Source organism: Dromaius novaehollandiae, chromosome 19 (genome assembly GCF_036370855.1).
Source record: "Dromaius novaehollandiae isolate bDroNov1 chromosome 19, bDroNov1.hap1, whole genome shotgun sequence".
Lineage (NCBI taxonomy): Eukaryota > Metazoa > Chordata > Aves > Casuariiformes > Dromaiidae > Dromaius > Dromaius novaehollandiae.
Genome location: NC_088116.1, coordinates 5,927,377 through 5,949,715, shown reverse-complemented (window position 1 = coordinate 5,949,715; position 22,339 = coordinate 5,927,377). Strand labels below are relative to the sequence as shown.

General features: G+C 45.5%; 1 protein-coding gene across 3 annotated transcripts in view; it reads right to left on the bottom strand.

Annotated features, from left to right (window-relative positions):
• PHF12 (PHD finger protein 12) overlaps positions 1-21,875 on the bottom strand; it is a 33,548-nt gene extending 11,673 nt beyond the window's left edge. The window contains exons 1-8 of one of the 3 annotated variants that reach the window (XM_064523262.1): positions 21,431-21,875; positions 20,905-21,086; positions 6,044-6,116; positions 4,092-4,479; positions 3,382-3,502; positions 2,101-2,233; positions 1,244-1,408; positions 418-579 (exon numbers count right to left, since the gene is read on the bottom strand). In XM_064523262.1, the coding sequence (XP_064379332.1) occupies positions 418-579; positions 1,244-1,408; positions 2,101-2,233; positions 3,382-3,502; positions 4,092-4,479; positions 6,044-6,116; positions 20,905-21,086; positions 21,431-21,496 (1,290 nt within the window). In that variant the 5' untranslated portion in view covers positions 21,497-21,875. Of the gene's footprint in view, positions 1-417; positions 580-1,243; positions 1,409-2,100; positions 2,234-3,381; positions 3,503-4,091; positions 4,480-5,698; positions 5,924-6,043; positions 6,117-20,904; positions 21,087-21,430 lie in introns of those variants that run through there. The other 2 variants (XM_064523261.1, XM_064523263.1) reach the window with 2 other exon arrangements.
• Between the last annotated feature and the right edge of the window lie 464 nt (positions 21,876-22,339).

The following is a 22,339-nucleotide window of genomic DNA, read 5'->3' as shown; positions in this document are numbered from 1 at the left end:
TGTGCACACACCACATAGCAGAACCCTGTCTGAGGCTAACAGAAGGACTCTCGGACTACACCACTGATTGCAAAGCAACATGACATGTCAGAGAGCAGTCTTACATAATCAAAGTGGAAACAATTTACCCTTAGCCAGGAAGTAAGAATGGCAACTAGACAGAAAGCCCTCAACTCCACACTGAGCCAAAAGACTATTCCACCACTTTAGGAAAGTGTCAAATGGGAGTTTTACATTTTACCTGGAAAGGCAAAATGAATTTTAATGGGCAAGGGTATCAGAGACAAGACAAGTTATCACCTCCAGATATATGATTTTTGAGATTGGCTTCCTAGACAACTGCTCTGATCACGACTGAAATGGAATCTTTGTACCAAAGCAACCACCGACAGAGTCCCAGCATTTGACTTCATTTACCTCCTGTTGTTCTGACTGGCTGGCTAAGTGCTCAGTGTTCAAAAGGTGCTTCTGCAAGGGTTCCTCAGGGATCCCGTTACAGATCAGCTCACCATCTCTAATAGCCGCAGGCGCAAGTAACGGGGGTGGAAGCCGGTATTGGGATTTTATAGCATCAGGAACCTACATTGTAGAGAAAGAAGATCACACATGAGAACAATTACTCAAGAATAACTAGTTAACAAAGTGCCTAACCAGCACTACACTTAGGGTTTGCTGCCTTCTGACCCAAAAGAACCCCACAGAAAATACATTAAGAGTTTCAGGAACTAAATACTCTAATTGATGCAACTGTGCTGAAATTAACAGGTTTGATTTGCTTAGGTCAGGCATGACTTCAGTACAGTGTGGTGGCTACAGCTTAAAAAAAGTCATGCAAAAAACACCAAGTAAAAGGGAAACACTTAAAAATATCTGTATGGTATTGTGCAGGCATTCTGGCTGCACAATATTCTTGCAGGTTTAACACAGTACATGCAGCAGCCCTGACTGACCCTACGCCCACCTTCAGGAAGTTCTACACTCTTTCTACGCTTACACTGGATTTAAAGGCTCACTTTTAATAGATGAGCCTTATACTCAGCAGAGTAAAGAGCTTAATTTCCACACGCAGTGAAGAGGAACCACTCTGGACTGCTGACTTTTAGAACTCTTGCCAATTCATTCGTTCAGACACCACCTTCTTCCTCCTGTCCCAAGAGCTGTCCCTATGGGGCATGTTGGTTTCTCTTCCAAGCTAAAATTCGTACATGGGTAATTTCACCAATATCTACTTATTTACACTCACCTTCAAACCTTTTCTCTTCACTGATTGAAGAACTCTGCGATTCGGAGGATGTTTCTTATGGATTCGGTTTAAGAAATCCACTTTGACAACATGCTGAGATATAGTATCCTGGAACCGGTCAAATACTCGGCACCGATTACTCAGGGTCAAGTTCTTCTGGTTCAGCTGGGTGATCAGATAATGCCACAGTAGTTAAGGATCTGTGGGTCATCCTAATGCATCCTATGACTTTCATAACGCCTTATAGCATTGGCAGTACAGCATCAACTCAGCTTTAAACTATTTGTCTCCTGCAGCACTAACCATTTCTGGTAAAAGGCATATTGCTGGAGGTGAATAAGAAAGCATTTAGAGGCCTACTGTGAGGCATCAGTGCTCTCAGAAGCAGTTTCTCTGGACACAAGCCCTTTGTTTCAGCCCCCTGTTTCCCGAGTATTTAGTCTCAAGTACACTGCTTTTCCATAAACACCCTCTTGGAATGAAAGTTTTTTTGGGTTAAGCATGCAGAGAATTATTTCCCCTATTTGTAGCTCTGTGCTGCTTTGTGTTACAGTTCTGGATGTCTGTCTAGGTTTTAAGGAGTTCTGCCTGAAAACTAGACAAGCTGTCAGTGAGCCACAATTCAAGCTGTTAGCTCCAGTTACAGGAAGGAGTTCCCTCATCTTTATATTTTATCGCAAACAGTAGCATCACATTCCTTTCGAGAGTGCATTGCTTGCAGCAGGAGCTTCACAAGCATTACAGGAGCAATAATAGCTCAGGAGCTGTTTTACATTTGTTGTACTTTGTCCTTCAATGGACCTGCTGGGTTCCAAGCCAGCATCCAGTTACCATACTGCAATCATAGTTCTGCTTACCACCACATGTTCGATGTGATTTGGGCACATCCATCTACCCAGAGGCATGGCAGTAAGAGGTGGCTCCAGACAGTCCATGTGGAACAGGAGTGGGCAGTAATCACACTGAATTAGAGGTGCCACTCTGCAGCTCCTGCAAAGAGAGAGACGTATCTTATTTCCCATATGCAAAATTTGGTATGGAGAGTATTTACTAAACATGCAGGCAAGCGTGGCTAACCACTTTAGCTTATCCTTCCCCATCAATTCCCCTGAACTATGCTACTTGCATCTAAAATTAGGCTTCAGATTTGTAATTTGATCTAAATGGGCCTTCTGCAAGGCCCACTTGAGGCAGAAGGACTTGCCCATGCACACGCGGGCTTCTCAGTCCAGAAGAGGTCCTTTGGCAGGAAGGGATCCCTTTGCTGGAAAGCTGCAAGCACCTGTCAGATTCACATAAGCAACTTTTCAAGTTGACCTTGTGCATTAGTTCTGAGTGACTTCATTTAGAGCAAAATTCAGAGATCAAAATGAAATTCAGATTTGATTATTACAGTTTTCCTCAGAAGCATCTTGTATGAAGTTGGAAAGTTTACTTCAACAAGACTGATATGTTCTCACAACTAGTCTCAAACTCCAAAAAGCTACCATATCCAATTCCCCGGGCTTTAAAGAAGTCCTCACTCTGGCAAAGTCACCAGTTGCTCCCCACAAAAGCCCACCTCAATCTCCAAGCCTGCTTCACTCAAACTGACTGGGTTCCTGAAACTAAGTTTTTCATTTTTATTGAAATTTTGGGTTGGGATTTGTCTGTACATTTTTTCTGCACTTACAACAATAACTATCAATATCTTATACTGTTTTTTGATTTACTCTTTCAACACAGTGCTTCTATTTGCCTCGGGCTTATATCTCTCAGTAGATTTCTGTTTCCTAAAGGTCACCTCCTTACATACCTCCTTTACAAACCATAAACAAACGTCTCCGTTTTCTAAACCACTATCACTTTAGAATTTTTCTTACTAGACAAATGCTGAAGACAAAATGGCTTAGTCTCTTCATGTTACATTTTAAAACCTTTTACAGCAGCACAGGACCACAGAAGCCACACCTACACTTACCGTGGTTAAACATCTGTTATTTAGCAAAGATGATTATTCCCCCATTTGTTTAGAGGATTGTAAGCAAGTACTGAAGGGGAATGGGAAAGGAAACAGGTTATGTACTTTACTGAGTGAGAACTTTGTTCCCGAGAAGGGTGCAGCCACACCAAATAACTCCCGTGGAAGAGTCAAGTACCTGTTGCATGTGAAGCAGACTTTCACCGGCAAGGGAACCAAACCATTGTGGTCTAATTCGTGTTGTGCTTTCTTGACATTCTTTCCTGTGGTTTCTTCCTTTCTCCTCCTCTTACTAGTACCTAAGTAAATTAAAAAGGGCTCTGTGTTACCCACATAGCAGAGGTTTGCTTCCTGACAGATACACATAATCATCTGAGGCAGAGGCAAACAGAAGAGACAAATAGAGCTCCTTAGGGAAACCTTATCAGCCACTAAATCTGGCCTCAAATGACTGACTAATGGCTTTAAAGGCCAGCATACTTTAGACTTAATCATTCAAGTGACATCCTACATGTTAAGTCATTACTTGACTAGAGTATCACATCCTAAGTCAAAATCAGGTATTTGGAAAATTAGAAGAATTTTCTTCAGATTGATAATCTAGGCTAAGCTGACAATAGAGATCACATGCACTTGTCTATTACAAGTCCTGATAGAGGTGGAGTCCCTGGCTGTAGCAGAGCCCCCACAGCTCACATCCTGGGGAAAGTGAGAGGCTGCCTACTGTCAGACAGCCGGACAAAGACCAACGGTACTCCTGCCCCCTCTGCTTTCACCAGCAAGTGTCACTGCAACCAGAATACCAAGGAATTGAGAGGGAAAAAGCCAGGAGGGCAGCAGGATGCACCTGTGGAGGCCTTTACCAACACTAAGTAATCCTTTGCTTACCTGGAAGTGCTGTGGTGCAAGTCAGTTCATTCGGCAACTGGAACTGCGTTGGGTTCCTTTCCATGGCAGCAGCAATAAGAAGCTCAAAGGGTCGCTTCAGCTGGGGCTGCCCACAGTCCATTTCTGCAATGGCAGAGTCATCATCCACGTCAATTATGTCCTCATCGACATCATTCTGCTCTGAGTTGGGGGTCTCGGTGCTGGCATTGGATGTGGGAGTGCCAGGCCGGCTTGCTCTCCTTTCCAAGATCCTGGCATGCGCATTAGCCCTGATGCTGCTGCTAGACCTGTCCAACAGGTCTGCGTCACTGGTGGGGGAGGTGGTCCTTTTCCCAGATTTGTCCACCAATCCATTTACCTGCCCCAGCTCTTTCTTCTGTTCTCGCTTCTGCACGACATGAATAGGCAGGCTTATCATGGAGGCCACAAACAAAGCACATCAACCTTGACAAATATGCAGTCGAAGACAAACAGCATCTGAAAAAGCTAGAGCCACTTACTACAACTTTCCCCATGAAGTCATTAAAGATTTGTCCTAGTAAAAACAAATTTGGCTGTAGCTAACGTACAGACTACAAAACAGCTGAAGGGAACCAAGCACAGGGAAGAAGATTAACATGTCTCTCCTGTTTCAGAATAACCGTATATGAGCTCAGATCAGGACAATGTTTCACAGCATCTAGTACTAAATACTTGATAAATCAGACAACTCAGTTTACTTTGCTAACCAACACTGAGAAACTCCACACTAGATCATTCAGTGTCAATGTAGTTTATTAACTGTTGCAGTGTGTCCAAATCCATTATGGAACAAAAAGGTCAGCTTGAGAATATACAGTGCAATATGCAAACAACGCTTGGCTATCTCTGATGACAGGACTCTCTTGAGCAAGGCAGGCAGGGGGAACTGCAGCAGAGAAAAACAATACCCTGGCAATCACTGAGAGATCCATTTTGCAACAGGAGGGGACACTGCATGGCCTAGTAAGGGCAACTGTGTACTGCTCTGTTGCCCGACAGAGTCACCAATATGGATGAATCAAAACACAGAAATGATCTGTGAAGGAGAAAAGTGTTATCAGGCAATTTTTCATATAGAAAAATTGTTTTGTTTTTGTAATTTGTGACCTTCGTTTTTGCTGTTGGCAGATGCCTGAACCAGGTACCCTGGAAACATAACAGGGCAGTAGGTTCAGCAACAAAAGGCTGAGTACACAGTTCGCTCCCAATCTGTTTTGGTGCTACTTCAACTGAACAGTTGCTAGATGGCTTAGAAGCTGCACCAAGCTCTCTGCTATGCAGTCTTACGCAGCCACAGCAATAAGATGTTTACATTGTGCAAGACAGCTTCCTGGAGAAATAGCATCAAGGAGAAAGAAAGGAAAAAAAAAAAGAAAAAGAGAGAAAGAAGCCACAATCTTGCCCAATCACCTCCTCCCCATCCTGTTCAGCAGCCCAGGAAGTCATAACTCACTGTGATTTCACCCTCTGCTGAAGTGCAACTGCTGTGAAGTCACACTTCTAAAAAAGCACACATTAACCAGAATTACAACCCTGATGCCAAAGCTGCATTACCAGGATTCCCATTTCACCTGCACACAGCTCACCTCCTTGAGCATAGGAGCCATGTCCTCTGTGCCTTAGTTTCCCCTCCTTTCCAGAAGAGGGGAAGAAAAACCCAGTTTAAGAGGCATAGCTTGACGAACATATCAGGCACTTCAGCACCGTAGTTCCTAGTAGCAAGGTTAATACCGTCAAGAGGGTTCCATCGAGACACCTTAGTTTTCTTTAAGCCTGTTCCTAGCAAAGCCCTTATCAACTATGAGCACAAGGAGCAACTCTGGTGGTATATCTGTACACATTAAGGGGAGAAGAAGTTATAAAATAAAGGGTTCACATTTTAGATGGACAGTCAGAAAGACAGACAACATGTTTATTAGAAGAGGCTTTACCTTTCTGCGTACAGTGCAGCGGTGACACATCCACTCTCCTGGAGGCAGCATTTCCTCACTGAGCGGAGGGTTGCTACAAGAGAAAAGCAAAACAATGTTTTACTGTTATTTCTGAAAGGCCTTTTCTTGTTTACAAGTAGTCTAAGCCAGGTAGCTTTGCAGGTTCCAGTCCCAGGCAGTTCCTCCTCTCCATAAGGTGATATTGCCCAATTTTGCTTCCCCATACCCCACTTAGCAAGACACCTCCTGTCACCAGTGAAGTCAGTCTTCCACGATACCCATCTCATCTCCATGATGCTCCCTGGTTGCAGAGAAGTGAAGGACAATCTTAAAACTGAATAGCAAAAATAAATGTAAGATTCATTTGTATGCCACACACATACCCCTCCCAATACCAACTCTTCCTTAAATAACTTGACTATTCAATGTAACACTATACGTTCCTGTGCAGCAAGCACAGTCATATACCTAGACATTTCTGTCACTATAACTTGCAGTGCAAGTCCAACTGAACAAGCTGCCATGAAGTCTACTCACTGCTTCTAACATACTCCATCCTTGAGCACACTAACTTAATGGTGGAAAACACTTTCTATCTTAAGACAACCAAAATATTCTTTAAAATGCCTTCATATCTATAGCTTGTCTTGGCTATGAAGCACAAGATACATCCTACTCACATGGATCTGCATTTACTATAAGAGCTGTACCACATCGAAATGACATTCTCATTTAGATGCTAGAAATAAACCAAAGCAAATTAGATGAAGGAGTAAGGAAGGCTATTTTGAGAAATGATTTTCCTCGGTTAAAGGCAGAGCAGCATATGCTAGATGATAAACTTTCCTTACAAATCCCACTAGCTCATGTACTTTCCAACACTTCTTTACCATTAAGATTTGTCATTTTAGCAAAGTGCTGACTGTTGCAGGAAAAGCATACGTGCTGTCAGATAAACAGCTAGTTACCATATAGCAGTATTAAGGTATACTTTAAGAAGTTCTGCTTACAGATGGTAGAGATACTTAGACTTTTTATGCAGCTAAGTCTTCTCTCTTGTGCTGAAAACTCAACTGATCCAGGTCTTGTGGTAGTGTAAGTTCAATCTTCTACATCACCAGCCCTGCCTTGGCTACAGTGGGACTGACTAGGTTACAAGATGATCAAATGGTAGCGTGGTCACACCAGCAAGCAGCTTACTAAACCTGCTGAGAAGCCATGCAAGTGGGAGTTTGGGGGGGGGGGGGAAGGGGGGAAGTACTACAAAATGTAAATGGTATTAATCTTTAAATGTCAGTATATGTCTCACGCAAAATTGAAACAAAGTATTTAAAAACTTCAGCAGCTAATGAAGTTGTCCACTTCAGGAGTCTCTATATGGTTTGTTGCACCTACAGACCAACATCAAACTAAATCCAGGTGAAGCTACAAGAAAGTCTCCAGAATTGTCAAACTAGAGATGCTAAGATGCGTATTTATTGGCCAGCAACGTGTGCTCTGCAGCAAAGGGAGAGGCTTTCTTCCCAGAGAATCTTACTCCTAGCGCAGGGAAATTGCACAGGGTCCCAGCCCAGGCTTCCAGGCTTGAACTATAAAAACAAACACACTTCCTTTGTTTAAACAAAGTCCCAGCGAGCCTTACCCTGTGCCTGCAGGCGTTCGACAGAAAGCCTCCACAGGTACTGCAGCTATCGAGGGTCATGTGCAATCTTACAACACTTTGCCTGGAAGACTGAGGGAAGAGCACAGCAAGAACCAAAATGGTAATAACCTCAGCATTGCTGGTGTCAGGCTCCGGGGAATTCAGTAGAGCCAACACATCTGGCAGCCATTTTGAGAAAGAGTGCAGGATTTCAGAGGCCTCGGTCTTCCAGGCACTCAGAAACACAGCGCTCTGCCTATGCTCGAAAACATACCTGCACCTTATGTTTCTCATTTCCTGGAGGACTTGGATGAACAAGGGATTGGGCTCCAGATGACATTACCAAAGCCTCAACTACTGACAGTTTACATGAAGTCTCAAATGTTTGGCTTAAGCAGTAACTCCCCCCTATGCCAATCTAATCTTTTGCTAATAGATTGGGGGGGGGGGGGGGTGCTAGGGGGAGGAGTAACAAATGATCCTAGAGTGCTTGCTGCACTATATATCCATTTTCAATCCTAAGACGGATCCTGCAATAGCTCAGGCTTTCCTCCTGCTAGAAATAAAGTTCTTAGATCTGTAATTACCATCAGTATGGATTCATCTGGTCCATTCCCTGCTCCCAAGACCCCGCGGACAAGAAACTACAGACTTTGATCTGTTTGTAGTGGATTTTAGCCTTCTGAAGCGGTGGACAAACGTGTCTGAACTCCTGGAAACATGTCTGCCCCATTCCACTGCAGGCTCCCTGTGACAGAGGTCCACGCACTGCCAGATGCCTGGGGTTATTTGTTTTAACTGTTACCTTAATGTTACACAATTTACAATGAAACAATATCATAGCAAATCTTGAGGAATGGCTAGAAGAGTTTGAATGGGTTTCTTCTTAAATGCTTTTATTATTGTCACACTTGTTATGTTTGAACCATCTGCTAAACAACCATGGCATCCTACGTACACAGTACTCTTAAATGACAAGTTACATAAATAGAGAAGGATTTTAAGCAATGCTTCTATTGAAAGACCTGCGGAAGGAACGCGAAACACCAGTTTCAGACCAGCAGCGAAGCTTTTAACTCTCAGTCTGGTCTCCTGAGTTTTTTGCCTGCTGTCAAGGCCTTACTGCTACAGCAAGTGCATTAAAAGAGTGATTCTGCTTCCCCTGGTTAATGAACTGTTCATCAAGGCAGCTCGCTGCACTAACAAAGACTGATGAATACTGTTTCTGCACTGCTGGCCCCTCTGCAAGGAAAGAGCATTTCCTGGGTCTTAACATAAAACCAAGGAAGCGCTAAAGAATGCCGTTTTAATTGACTAGTTATGACCACATTCTTCAACCTTTTACTGTAAGCATAAGAGAAACTAATTTTTAAATCTGAACAAGACACTTAATCTTCATAACCAAGTTAGGATTTAGCGTGTTGGCATGAACACCACAGCCACTTTCTCTCTATCTTTCATAGGTTCATTAGCATGCAGATCTCCAGTCCTTGGTATTTGCTGCCAACAGGACCTGTTACTCTACAGCACCAACTTTATCTTCAGTTACAACACACCTACTTTGAGCTATACAAGAATCAGTTCTACTATCCTGTAAAAATTTGCTGAACCTTCATTTCAGAGAGTTTCCCATTTTATCACCGCAGGCCAAAGTTGTGGGGCAGTGCTGATTTTACCTGGAGCGTTTGATGTGACCTGTCCCCGCCTGCTCAGCAAGGCACATTTCTGAATTCAAGACAAAGACAACTCTGAAAAGCTGAGCCTGTCAGAATTAGTACCCATACAAACATCTGGAAGACCAATTCATACAAGGCCTCTGAAAATTAAAGGAGATGTTCACAACTACATATCCCAAAACCACTTCACTGACCCTAAGTTGCTTACCAATGATATTAGTCCCATGGCTTTTTCTAGAAAATTAACTAGTGTCTCTTGAAATTCATACCAGATTTATGCTGTCAGGACTTGTTCTTGTAAACTTTTGGACTAGCTCCCATGGTATTAACATTACGCAGAGTCTCGAATAAAATTTGAATAGCTATGATGAAATCAAAAATCTTCAGGAGTTATCTGTATACTAGGAGTTTTAAATCAAGCAAACAAGAGCATCAAGTCACTTAGTTTTTCAATTTCACACTCTGGAGCTCTCAAACATCAGATGCCTGTTGTTAGCCTAAATCCCATAATTACTCTTCACTTTGCTGACCTCAGTAAATAAGTACACAATGCTCAAAGGAATGGCACCTTCTTCAGTATGAACTGGACCATAGCTCTCAGAGGAACCAGTTACAAGCAAACCTGAAGTTATTTACACAGGGCATTCCTGGTGGCCATCTTGTGTCAAAGGCACATCGACACAGTCGAGAGCATGCTCTGGCTCTGCTGGGCTCCGGACAACTCTCAGGCTGGGATAATGGAGGCACGAAAACAAACCGGTGTCTGGCAGATGAACTACTTGTCTTTGATCTCAATTGTTTTCAAGAATGATACTTACTTTTTTTTCCTCTCCCCTAAACAGCAGCAAATAGTAACCCCGTGGAAAAAAAATCCAGGCAAGAACATTTTTCCTCAGGTTTTCTCCTTCCCAGAGATCTTCTAATTATCTTACCAAGATTTAATGACAGGCTTATAATTAAGGATGCTGGTTAAGTTTGCCAGCTAGATAAAGGAAAAAGGCTTTCAGCTCTTCTATAGGTCTCCTATTTATCCTAATGATGGATACAGCTACAGCTGTTCTACCAGCTTCATAAAGAACAAGGCGCTCTGGCTTCCTACAGCAGGGCCTCAATGGCAGCCGTAGCTAAAACAAACAAGGAAACCAACCACACTGTCAGTGCACTACAAGCGCCCCATTGAGAATCAGAGAAAGTTGCATCATTAACAAATTCAGTTTTTTGAAACAGTTTTACTGTGCCCAAGTTACCCACTTCTGTTCACAGCTGCTCCAAAACCCTGCAGGAGAAGGACACCTGGAACAGAGGGCTTGGAGCCTGTACATCACACACAACCCCCCACAAAACCAGTTAACACCTGCAGCCTGTTTAAGCTCTTCCCTGTTGCAACTCTCCCACCTTCCTATTGCAAGCCCTGGGCCAAAGAAGGATTTACTGTTTTCTGGGAAAACAGAAATGAGACTACATTATTTTTAGATAATTATTAGGAATATTGTCAGCTCTCCCCTCCATTCCAGCAGTTGGGATTTTTCTTCAGCGAACACTATTCAGTGAAGTGCTGTAACAGCAGATATTCAATCCTTCAAACTCCACCTGTTCATTAATAAGGCGAAAGTCACGACACTCAGGAGCACAAGGAACAATCTTCCTGATGAATCCACAAATTCTTCCAGCACCAAAACGGACACCACCAAACTTCAGATAAGGCAGGCACAGCATCTGTTCTTCACAGACCTCTAAGCATAACCTGATCACATTAAAAGTGACAGTTTCGGGAACTTTCTGGTCTTGATTAGGCTCACATATTTTCTAAGTTATACCTACCTAAAGCTAGTAGTACAATTCACATCAACTACGGAGAATCAGCCACTGTACTTTTATCTTCAGTATAATTCCCTCTCCTGAGGGAACTGGGGAAAAAAAGCTTGATAGCAGCCAGCATAAGATTATTTACATTGGAATGAAAGTCTTGGACATGTATATTAAAAGTCCTAAACGGTAACATCCAGCAAAGAGACCTGGACATCACCAGACAGCTCAGTACATGATTATTTTGACTGCCACTACAAAAGGAAGGGAACATAAAAAACCAAATATCATACTATTTCATAGGTCACTGATTATCCTATCATCTGCAATACCGCACCTGCTTAGCATGCATCTTTCAAACAGCATGGCCAGAGTTAGAAATAAGGGTTCAGTAACAGACAGAAAACAGAAGCAGAATTAAAACGCCACTATATGACCAGACAGTGAGAAAGAGAGGCATACAAGGAAAGGTAAAGGCAAACTAACACAATCTATCCACAGGTCAGTACAGAAGCAGAGGAGGGCTCAAACTAAAAGTTGAAGCAGCAGTGTTGTCAGGTGTGTTATTTCTAAAGTTTCATTTACTGTGTGGTTCCTTCCGTCTTCTAAAACAGCCGGCGTTCAACCCTGTCAGAGCAAGGTATCATGCTGACCAGTGGTTCCAGTCTCTGACAGCAGTGCTACACTCATAAGAACCAGGTAGTATTTCGCAAGCCAAAGCTCTGGCATATAGTGACTGGAGCATTTTGTAAATTCTGAAGCCAATTAAGTTACTTATTTGCATCCTTCCTTAATCCATTCCTGCCATTCTAGTCCTGGGAAGAGAAATTTAAGTATACCCTCACAGAAGCATGCATTAGCTATCTCACCTCACTCCCCTTCCTGTTTGTCACCAGTAGCTGTGACTTCCAGCCTCTTTTCCCTGCGTGCTTGTGTGCGGCAACCCTTAAGACTCCCAGGGAATCGGAGAAGTTCTCACCAATGTGAAGAACTTTGTCCTGACAAAGACCTGACGAGCAGGAGTGTTCAATAAACTGGATAAGCTGTATGTAAACATGTGATGACCTGATGTAATTAGTTACTTCTATTTATAGGAAGAACCTGGCCTACAGAGACCATTCCCTGGACAGCCCATTAGGTATTATCCTCATTAACAGCTGGCAAAAAGTTAAAAGGAAGAAGTGTTCTCTAGGATATTAAGTTTCCGTTAAAATATATATAGGATACACACACACATAAGATACATGCGCACACACACAAATATTTTTCTTTATATATAAGAAAAATATTTACACACGCGCGCGTGTGTATATATATAAACACCCATGCTTTTTATTTATAAGCCCAAATCATGGAAGTCAATATGAAGATTTGTTGACTTTGGAAAACTTGGGCCAAGACCTGAAATTCAGATCTGACCAAGTGTATCTAGACATTTAGCACATCCTGACTCCAATTTCTTTCTCATGCATCACTCCTTTACATCTGTACTGCAGACAGTAGTAACAATATGCTGAATTCAATGTCCTGATTCATTACTAAGTATTCAGATCTTCATAGCACCATCTTCTTAACAGATTAGAAGTCATCTTCTCTACATGACGTGTAGAGTGGCAAAAGGGGAAGAGGCTGGAGGATCAACACAGCTCTAGTGAGAATCAGAGTTCATCCAACCTTGACTCTGAAGAACAGCACAGAAAAGACAACTGATGTAAACAACTCCCCCCCCGTGCGCACACACACACGACAAGTTCGAGAGGCTTCTGAAAGATGAACATTCAGCCCTAGCCACACTGAATGTGTTCAAAGGAGACAGAGCTGAAAGTATAGAAGTAATAAGGTGGCAAGAAGGGACCAAAAAAGGACAGTAACACATAAGAGGCTGAAACACAGACCTATAAAAGTAAACATATGAACTCGTCCTCACATGGACACAAGTGAAGCATAGTTCTGACATTCATACGTGGACTAGATTTCCCAAGAACATTGAGGAAAAGAGGGAAAGAAGAGCAACAAAAATACCCACAGAAAAACTTTAAAGCAGGGTATAAATTCTTTTTGGCTTTTTCCATATCACCTTCATATCCTGCTCTTGTTGCTATTCTAGACTAAGATCATCAGGAAGTTCACGTGATGTCTTGCCCGAAGTCAGAGACTGTACAGGCCGGTGTTTCACACCAATCACTACTGCTTTCCAGAAATTCAGCGTGGGGTTTTCGGCCTGCTAAATTGCATCCTCAGGCCACTGCTTTCTGCAGGGTTCAAAGTCAGTAATCTCCAGCTCCATCTAGTTTATTTCGAGTGACTCGTGCAGAGCAGACGTCAGCAGAAATAGGCTACAGTCAGGTTCAGGCGCTAGATTTCCCCCAGCTGGCTGAGATGCTCTCTGCCTTTTGTACTCAAGATCTGATACACCAACTGGAAGAATGATTTATAGAATTTCCTTCTTCTTCATTTCTGGCTATAGGAAGCCTTTACTTCACACCCAAAAAGGGTACGTAATTACATTACTACTGATACCTGTCAACTCCTTTATTAAAAAGGAGGCACAACACTATTTTTATTCAGCTTAGAGAGTTCCTGTGTACTGTAGCATTCTTTAAAGGAAGCTGGGCAGACATTTAGTGAGCTGTTGAGCTGGAGGCAGCGTAACTCTACTACTATAAGAAAAATCCAGCTCTGACAATCTGCCTATGTCACAAAGTCACAAGTTTAGCCAGTAACTCGACGTGGCAAGATACTTTTGCTTACACTGGCTTCTTTCGACTCCAGTATTGGATATCCCTAGAACAAAGCCATATTATATTCTGAGATACATTAGCATTTTCACAAGTCCAAGCTCACTTCCTGACTGTTTTGTTTTTGTTTTGTTTTGTTTTTAAAAGTACATCATTCTCACATGTGATTTCTATTGCAAAAGGCAGCATTGCCTACATATTCACACTTTGTAACACTTGTTTTCAGGATGATACACCTTATTCCTACTCTGGAAGTTACTGCTTGCTTTCTTCACAGCAGATTCCTATTTGTCACTGACTTTAGGATTAATAAAAGGGATTCCAGGAACACAGGAAAAACTCAAGAACCTGACACCTATGAGTCAGTCTAGAAACAGAAACAGTTTAACATCCACTTTTGTGGACCAACAAACGGAAGAATGAATATTAGTGCCATTACTATATAGAAATACTGTTTCAATCTGTGCTACAACCAAAGGCTTGAACTGATGCAGCCCTTCCCGCACAGGGAGGCATGCTATGCAGGTGTTCTTTACATTCTTGCAGCAGCAGGTACAAAGCAAAAGTGGTAAAGGACAGTTTCAGGGGGCAAAACACAGATTAGGTCCTGATTCTTACTGGAAAGATGCAATTCTGCAGGTAATCTGAAGACTAGGACACTACAGGGGCACTCCCCAGCCAAGGAGTCCTTTGTACCAGCCGAAGTAGAAGCACAGCGCTACATCAGACGTGCTTGTAATTATAGCTTTCCATTTATTATCCCCACCTGAGGAAGCAACTTCGGGAAATGGAGAGCATTATACCTTTATTGTATACTAAATTAGTTGCCCCTCTCCCACTCCCAGCTGTAAGACCTGCAGGCAGCTGTATAATCTTAACAGCATTGAGCTTGTGCATGATAAAAAGACACAAGGCAAGCTAAATTAAGGTGAATATATTTACAAGATAGTGCTAAGATCTCCATAACAAACTGCCATTAGCAGATTAGTATTATGAATCTAATCCAATTAAGAATTTCCTTTGCAAGTGCCTAGAGGAGCTAGAAATCCTTTGGGAAGGCCTTTCCACATTTTGAGATGCTCCCACGAGTCACGCCTGCTGCTCTAACATACCAGGAAAGACCAGCTCCAGAGCAGCTATCGGCGCTAACGCAGCCACGACTTCTACCTTGAAGCAAGTTGCTGCGTCCTACTGAACTTTAGGAGACAGCTCAAAAATTGACTCCACAGCAGCACAGAAAAGACTTCTCGGCCCGGTCAACATAATATCACTTCCCCCAAGAAAAGGGACAAAACAGCTGAGAGCTTTCATTATTAACAGTCTCTCGCTTTTTAAACAGCTTGGTATCATTATGGATGTCTGACACAATGTTAGTCTATCTAATAGTGACGAGCGAAGAAGACAAAGTGTAACTTTAGTAGTTACACAGCCCCCTTGTTGATTTTGACAGAATCCTAATGCCTTCCAAGCCTCATCACTTTATGCTGATTTTGAGAACAGCAGCAATCCATGACTTGATCTGAATGCCCAGCTCAGACACACTCTTGCCTATACCGCAAAATCTGTTCACGCTCAATTTAACATGAGCACATGCACACACAGGTGAGAATCATAATCTGCAAGGCCCCAAATTAGATTAGTTCATGAAGTTTTTATTGTCAGTAGAGTTTTCTGGTGCCTTTAGTTTAAGTTCAGGGATTTAGGCTGACCTTATCTGGTTTTACATGGAGAGATTTAGGGCGAAACAGGGAGAGCAAAAGATTTCATTGGTACAACTTTGCTTAACAGAACTGCCAAGACTGATCATGTTACCACATCTGCAGGCACATGCGCAGTGACTCTCTGCACTAAGGAACCAGGCCAATGCAATTGCTTCTTTCTTGTTCAGTGTGTAGCCCACACTGGCCTCAATGCTACTTAAGTATTAGAACCAAACATGCACATAAATAAATGTTCAGTTGTTTGCCTGTTCTGCAGTTTGTTAAAACAGTACAAATTAACAATTAAAAAATTAAGATAAATGCATTTAAATTAATGCTTGGAATAAAACGAGCTTACTCTGACTTCAAAATGCACTTAAATAGGTGTTAGAGTAGATTTTTCTCAGTTGTTTAATGTAAAAAACCCCTCAAAATAAAAGTCTTCTGCAAAGTTTAACTACAAGCCTTTCCAAAGCTGTCAGAAGTGCCAGTGTACGAGAGTCACGTGAACATACGAAAGTCAGTGTATTCAAACACCACTCCTCTTTAGTTCACTTTCAGGCCTGAAGTTAGCCTCTCATGCAGTTTTCTGGACATCCTGCTATTCCTTGGAGTGGCAAATACTTCAGTCCATTCAAAGTTTCACTTGAAAGCCCGAGGCGGCCAAAGATGCCCATTAAGGAAGTGATTAGCTAAGACAATAGATGGCCAACCTTCCCCTCCCTTCAGGCCTTCACACAGAATGGACACTTAAATTGAAGCTAGAGCAAACATCAAGATGAGGTAAGGCAAGAGGATTTTAGATGTGAATAAGGCAGGGAAAGAGTTATTGATGCCCTACCAGTTAAACACAACTTTTTTCCATTCTGTGTGTGAAGCATTTAACTGATGTGACTCAGAAAATAAGCAAAACTCCGGCTAGTCGAGCTTCATCTACTTCTCTTTGCAGCTCTGTTACTCCAGTTCTTCGACAACAGTACTTCAGAGAAGACTGCCAAATCAGAGAGGAAAGAGAGCCAAATGCTCCAAGTATAAACATGAAGAGGCAAGTGTTGCAAAAAGTTTGATGAAACTAGCAGGCCCAGTAAGGATGCAATACACTTATCCCAGGACAGCCACAGGATGATCCAACAGCGAAGGAAAGTCTTTTTGCTGGGCAGTGTCACAACATTGGTATTGTCTGTTTACTGTAACAGGCAGCTGATTAGCTTTAGACAACTCGGTCACTTTGCAATGCTAGCAGTGCTTCCAAGCCAGCAGCATGCAGTTTACAACACGACTTCCAACAGCAGCATTCAGTGAGGTTAGCAGTTTTGAAGAGGGCTCCTCCAACCAGAAACTCAGGCAGAGGGACTTGAAAACAAAACAAAACTGTTCTCCATTAGTTCTCCCTTCTGTTGTCGCTCCCCTCCCCCACCTCGTTAGCTAAACTTTTCCTCTCACAGGGATCTTTCTAATCCTTCAGTGAAGCTGTAATGAATTTGCAACATCAGTCGCTTTGCAAACTGACTTCTACATGAATCAAGTTTACCACAGGCTCAAAAGCATGGGGAGTTCTAATAGTCACATATCTAGAGGAAGGATATAAGTGGGGAAGAATATGAGGAGTATTGGGTAAGATTTTTTTTTTCAGTCCTGTAAAGAAGCATAGTCCATTCCAAGAGGCTCAAGTTAAGACAGAACAGAATGAAAGTGTTCACTGTATCACTTCCCAAGCAGCAGGTTATAGGCAGACAGCATAACCAAAACCAGACTTAAGAACTAAAAACTGTATGTTCTGTTTTCAAAGAAATAATAAAGGGAGGAAAAAAGCTCTCTGGAAATTCAAACCTGAAGACAGTCACCTGACTGTGATATTAATCCAAGTATGGTGAGACTAAATACCTGGAAGGGAATTTACATTTTCCTATATCCCTCCCACCAAGCCAGTTTATCTGGAACCAGGCTGATAATCCTAACAGTACATGTACTCTTTTCAGTACTAGTAGGAGTTTTGTATTGAACTAGTGATTCTGAAATGGTGTTCTGAAAACAGCTGAAACCACAACAGATGAATTGGGAGCTCACTTCTAACTATATTAATTCAGGAGAGCAGTCACTCCCAGAGCATATCAACAAAACTTGTTGTTTGCTATCAGAGAAGTAAAATGCTATCAGATCTGGAAAGTTTTGAGGGTTCTGGCTGGGAATGCACCGTTTTCTGCAGAAGCCTACAGGTTTAGGTGCTAAAGCCTTTATTCTAATCTCTTGTGAACATCCAGCCACTGCTAACTAGAACAATTGCAAAGTAGGCCTGGATCACATCTAACAACTTGCTTCCTGGAACAGGCTGTACAGGCACAGACAATAGTCTCTCAACTGCCCATCAGAGCTCAGAAACTGCTCTCCCACCCCCAACCAGAAGGAAAACGGGAATAAATGACCCACACAATTCTTGCCCGCCAAATTCGCTTTGAAGTTAAGGCAGAGGCAACTGAAATTTGACATGCACATACTCATCTAATGAGGCTAACTTGCTCACTGTAGGTTTATACAACATGGAGAAGCGCCTTCCCTACACAGGAAGGGACATAACTAGTTCATAGGCCACTGAATTGGCTTAATTCCTGGTTTTGTCTTCAGCCTACTACATGGCCTGGGTTGATCACTCCCCTTTGTCATTCATTTTCTTTCATAATACGACCTCTCCTATACGGCTCTGATCTACTGTTTAGAAATCCTAGGCCAATTTAGAGCTCTTCTAAAAAATGCAAGCCAGTACTAAAACTTACAATAAGTACCTAAAGAACAGTTTAGCTGTCAACAATTTAGCTAATGTCAGAGGAGTATATTGAAGCTACTATTCAAATTACTTACAACAAGCATTGCATTTCGGCTGCTGTTCTTTAAACAAAAAAGGCAGAAAGGAAGTTGCAAGTGCTACCTTTATGCCTAAGTTTATATCCAGAACAGAAGTTTACTTCAAGGAAGATGTAGGAGGTGAAAGGAAGAAAACATGAAAACAAAACCCAAGCATCATCCTTTTGAAACAACCTGGTTCATTTGCAGGCTTTGGCTGAGCGGCAAACAGAGGTCCTCGAGCAGCCCATCTAACCGCATGCAGCAGGCTTGCTGCGCCATTCCAGGCTATGCCGCTTCTCACACTAGGGCTTGGGCTACTGCTGAACATCCAAATGCTCGTCCAAGAGATATCCCAAGAAAGGTAACAAATAAAGCGAGAAAGAATAAGCTGAACTGTGCCTTCTCTTCCTTTTCTGAAAGGTGACTAGTTAGCCACATTTTTTTTTTTTTTAATACAACTGACTCAACTAGAGTATAGCCAAAGCTTTATGGATATCTGATTCTCATGACCATTTCCCACTTACTAACACAAGAAACTTGCCAAATTAAGGCATGAAATTTAGCCAGATTTAAACACGCACAAAGTGGACTCATTTGCAGTTAGGATTAACTAGGATACAGAGTCAACTAGAAAACTCTACAGCATTAGTCACAGAGCTTCCATCTCAAAATCTAAACATGAAGTTTTAGCGATCACTCTAGCTTCAGTAAGAGAAGGCTCAGAACGTGTTTCCATTTGACTTTGACAGCATCTGATAGCAAACATCAAGTTTTAAGTAACTACATCCTATACAAGAACAAAACCTTAATTAAGGCCTATCAAGAAGGTCAGACAAAAATTACTAGCGACCTTTTAGTAAATATTAGAGAATTTACACTACCACCAGTAGCACTTCCTCAGGGTAAGAGGGATGATGTCATGGCTGCACACTACAGCATTGTTGGGTAAGTCTGGCTATACACTGCTAACGGGACACTCCCTGCAGAACTGTGACCGCACGTTCAGTTTTCCTGGTATCAGTAATCAGTTTAATAAGTGTTCAGAGACCTGCAATTAGCATACAAACACAGTATAACCACCAAGCAAAGGAAAAAAAAAATCTGGAGAAAAAAAAAGAGAGAAGACAGCTGTAACAGGGTAGCAAACAAAGCTCCAAAGCATGAAAGAGGGAAAGGAATGCGGTTAAAAAATCTCCCCTAAGGAAGAATACTCTGCACTCCTGAGCTCCAGCTGTTTGACTTGCCCCACTCCCTCCTCCACTCCATTATCCACTCTGGCTGTGCTAATTTAACACAAACCGCCAGCCTGCGTCAACTGTTGAACAAGAGATACGGGTAAGGCAGCCTTTGATGCATCTGGGCTCCCGATGCAGAAAAGAGAAAACTTCAGGGCAGAAAGTTCAGGTGCCTTTGCCGGGTCACTTTCTGTCGTTAGCTTGAGGAGCTCCGAGGCAAGGCACCGAGATCCTCCCCACTGCAGCCTCCACCGACTGCTTTGCAGCCACCTCCACACGCACCTCCAACACAGCCCCACACAGCCCCAAGATTTGCATGCAAAAAGATCTGCCTTTATCAACAAAGCCACACAACTCCAAGCAAGAGGACCCAACTACCCCGAATTCACAGCAGTCACTCCCGTGGATGACACAAGCAGGTCTAAAGCGTCAGGAGGAAGGAAAAAGGAGGGAAAGGAATAAACCGGGCCAATTCTAAAGTCTGGAGCCCTGGATTTACACAGGGAAGGTATTTTCACATTTAAGATACTCTGGGAGCACCGCGAGGGTTTGAAAGTCATATATGCAGCCAAAATGGCGCTGAGAATAAAAATATAATTTAAAGGAAGGTCGCCATATTGTAAACAGTGAGGCAGGGAGACACAGAGACAGCAACCTCCATTATTCCCAGCAGCTGCAGCAGCACGGAAGCGCTGGGAACGTCAGGCCTGGCGCAGCGACGCGACCGCGGCTTCCCCCCAGCCGCAACCCTCCAGAGGCCCCCCAGGCTTTGCACCCTTTGAGAGGGGCGAGGAGGGGAAGTTAACTGCTTGGGGGGTGGAAGGCCCAGTGCGGGCAGTATCAAAGCAGCCAGGCCGCGCAGCTAGCGGCCTCACTTCTCCTCTAGGCCTCTCAGCCGCTGCTCAGCACAAAAAGAAAAGAGGATCACAGCCCCCAGCAATGCCCAGGGTCGCGGTCCCCAGCCCCCAAAGAAGGCAGTGCAGTGACTTTTCACCTCAGCTGCTCCGGATTAACCGCTTCTCACGGGTAAAGAGCCGAGCGGGGTTTGCACCTCCTTTTTGTTCCTGCCTGGTGCGCCCGGCCCTGTTTTCCCCTCCCCGTGCAAGGCATGGATCTAACGGGAAGTGGGAGCTGCCGGAGGCAGCGGTGCAGCCTGGCTGGAGGGAAATGCGCCGCCTGGGCTGGGACACCCGGATCCGGAGGGAGGTAGTGCCGAGCCTTACCAGCACTGGAGGTGGAAAGCGGCGGGGCAGTGATCGCAGCACAGCAGATCCCCTCCTTCCTTGCAGCTATCGCAGCTATCATGGTTAGTGGCCCTGCCACTTCGCCTGGGCTCCTTCTCGGGCCTCCTGCTCTTCTTTTCCCCATCTTCGCTCTTGGGGGGAGCCAGGAGGGCTTGGATTTGCTGCACATGCACACACACAGAGACAGAGAGGGCTCTGAGGGGCCGGGCCGGACCCTGACCCCGAGTGCCCTTCTCCGGGGCGAGACGACCCCGGGCCCGCCGGGAAGGTGCGTGCCGCGGTGGCGGCGGGGCGGGGGGGGGGACCCCGGCCGGGCCCGCCCCGCCGGCGGCCCCGTGTCCAGCGGGGCCTCTCCCGGGGATTGGGCGAGCCGCCTCCTTCCCTCCGCACTTCCTTGTATGGCCACGGGGCTCCGGGCCCCTCTCGGGGGGCGGCGGGGTCCTCGCCATTTTGCGGCCCCGCGCCGGGCCTCCCCCGCCCCGCTCCGCCCGCGGCCGGGCCTCACCTCCATGAGCCCCCCGGAGGTGTCCAGGTCGTAGACGATCGTCTTGGTCTCCATCTTCTCCCACATTCATCCAGCCCGGGAGCGGCCCCGAGAGCCCCCCCCCGGGCAGAGGGAGCGAGGCGGGGGCGGGCGGCGGCGGCGGCGCGGGCGGGCGGGCGGGCGGCGCGGGGCCTAGCCCACGGGCCGCTGCGGCTTGCCCGTCCTCCTCCTCCTGCCGGGCCCGGGGGCGGCTGCGGGGGGCCCCGCGCCCGCTGCCATGCCGCGCAAGGGCGGGGAGGGAGTGGGGAGGGGGGGGGCGGCCCGGTGCGGCGCGCGGCCCCGCTCCCGCCGCCGCCGCCTCGCGCGCACGCCACACGCACACACGCACCACACACACAGGCGGCGCCGCCGACGCTGAGGGCCCCGCCGCCGCCGCGCCGCCCGCGCACGCGCAGACCGCGCCCCGCCGCCCTCCGCCTCCCCCCCCTCCCCGCCCGCCCCGCCCCGCGCAGGCGCGGCCCGCGCCCCGCCGCCGCCGCCGCTGCCCCTCCCCCCGCCCCGCGCCCGCCGCCGCCTCCCGCCCGCGGCCTGGCACGGCGGGGGAGGGGAGGAGGACGCACGCGCCGCCACTGCGCATGCGCGCGGGCCGCGCCTCTTCCCGTGCCCTTCTTCCCCCCCGCCCCTCCTCCTTTCGCGCTCCGCCCCCTCCTCCTGCGCAGGCGCGCGGGGCGCCGGCGCGGCGCAGGCGCGCGGGAGGCGGCGCAGGCGCGGGAGAGGCGGGTCGGAGGGAAGGGGGGGGAGAGAGGCGCGCGCAGGCGCGTGGCCGCCGTCACGTTCCGGCTGCGGGGGAGGGGGGAGCGCGGCCGTGGGTGACGTAACGGGGCGGGGCCCGCGGCGGGGCCTGCGTGCCGGCAGGGGGCGAGCGGCGCG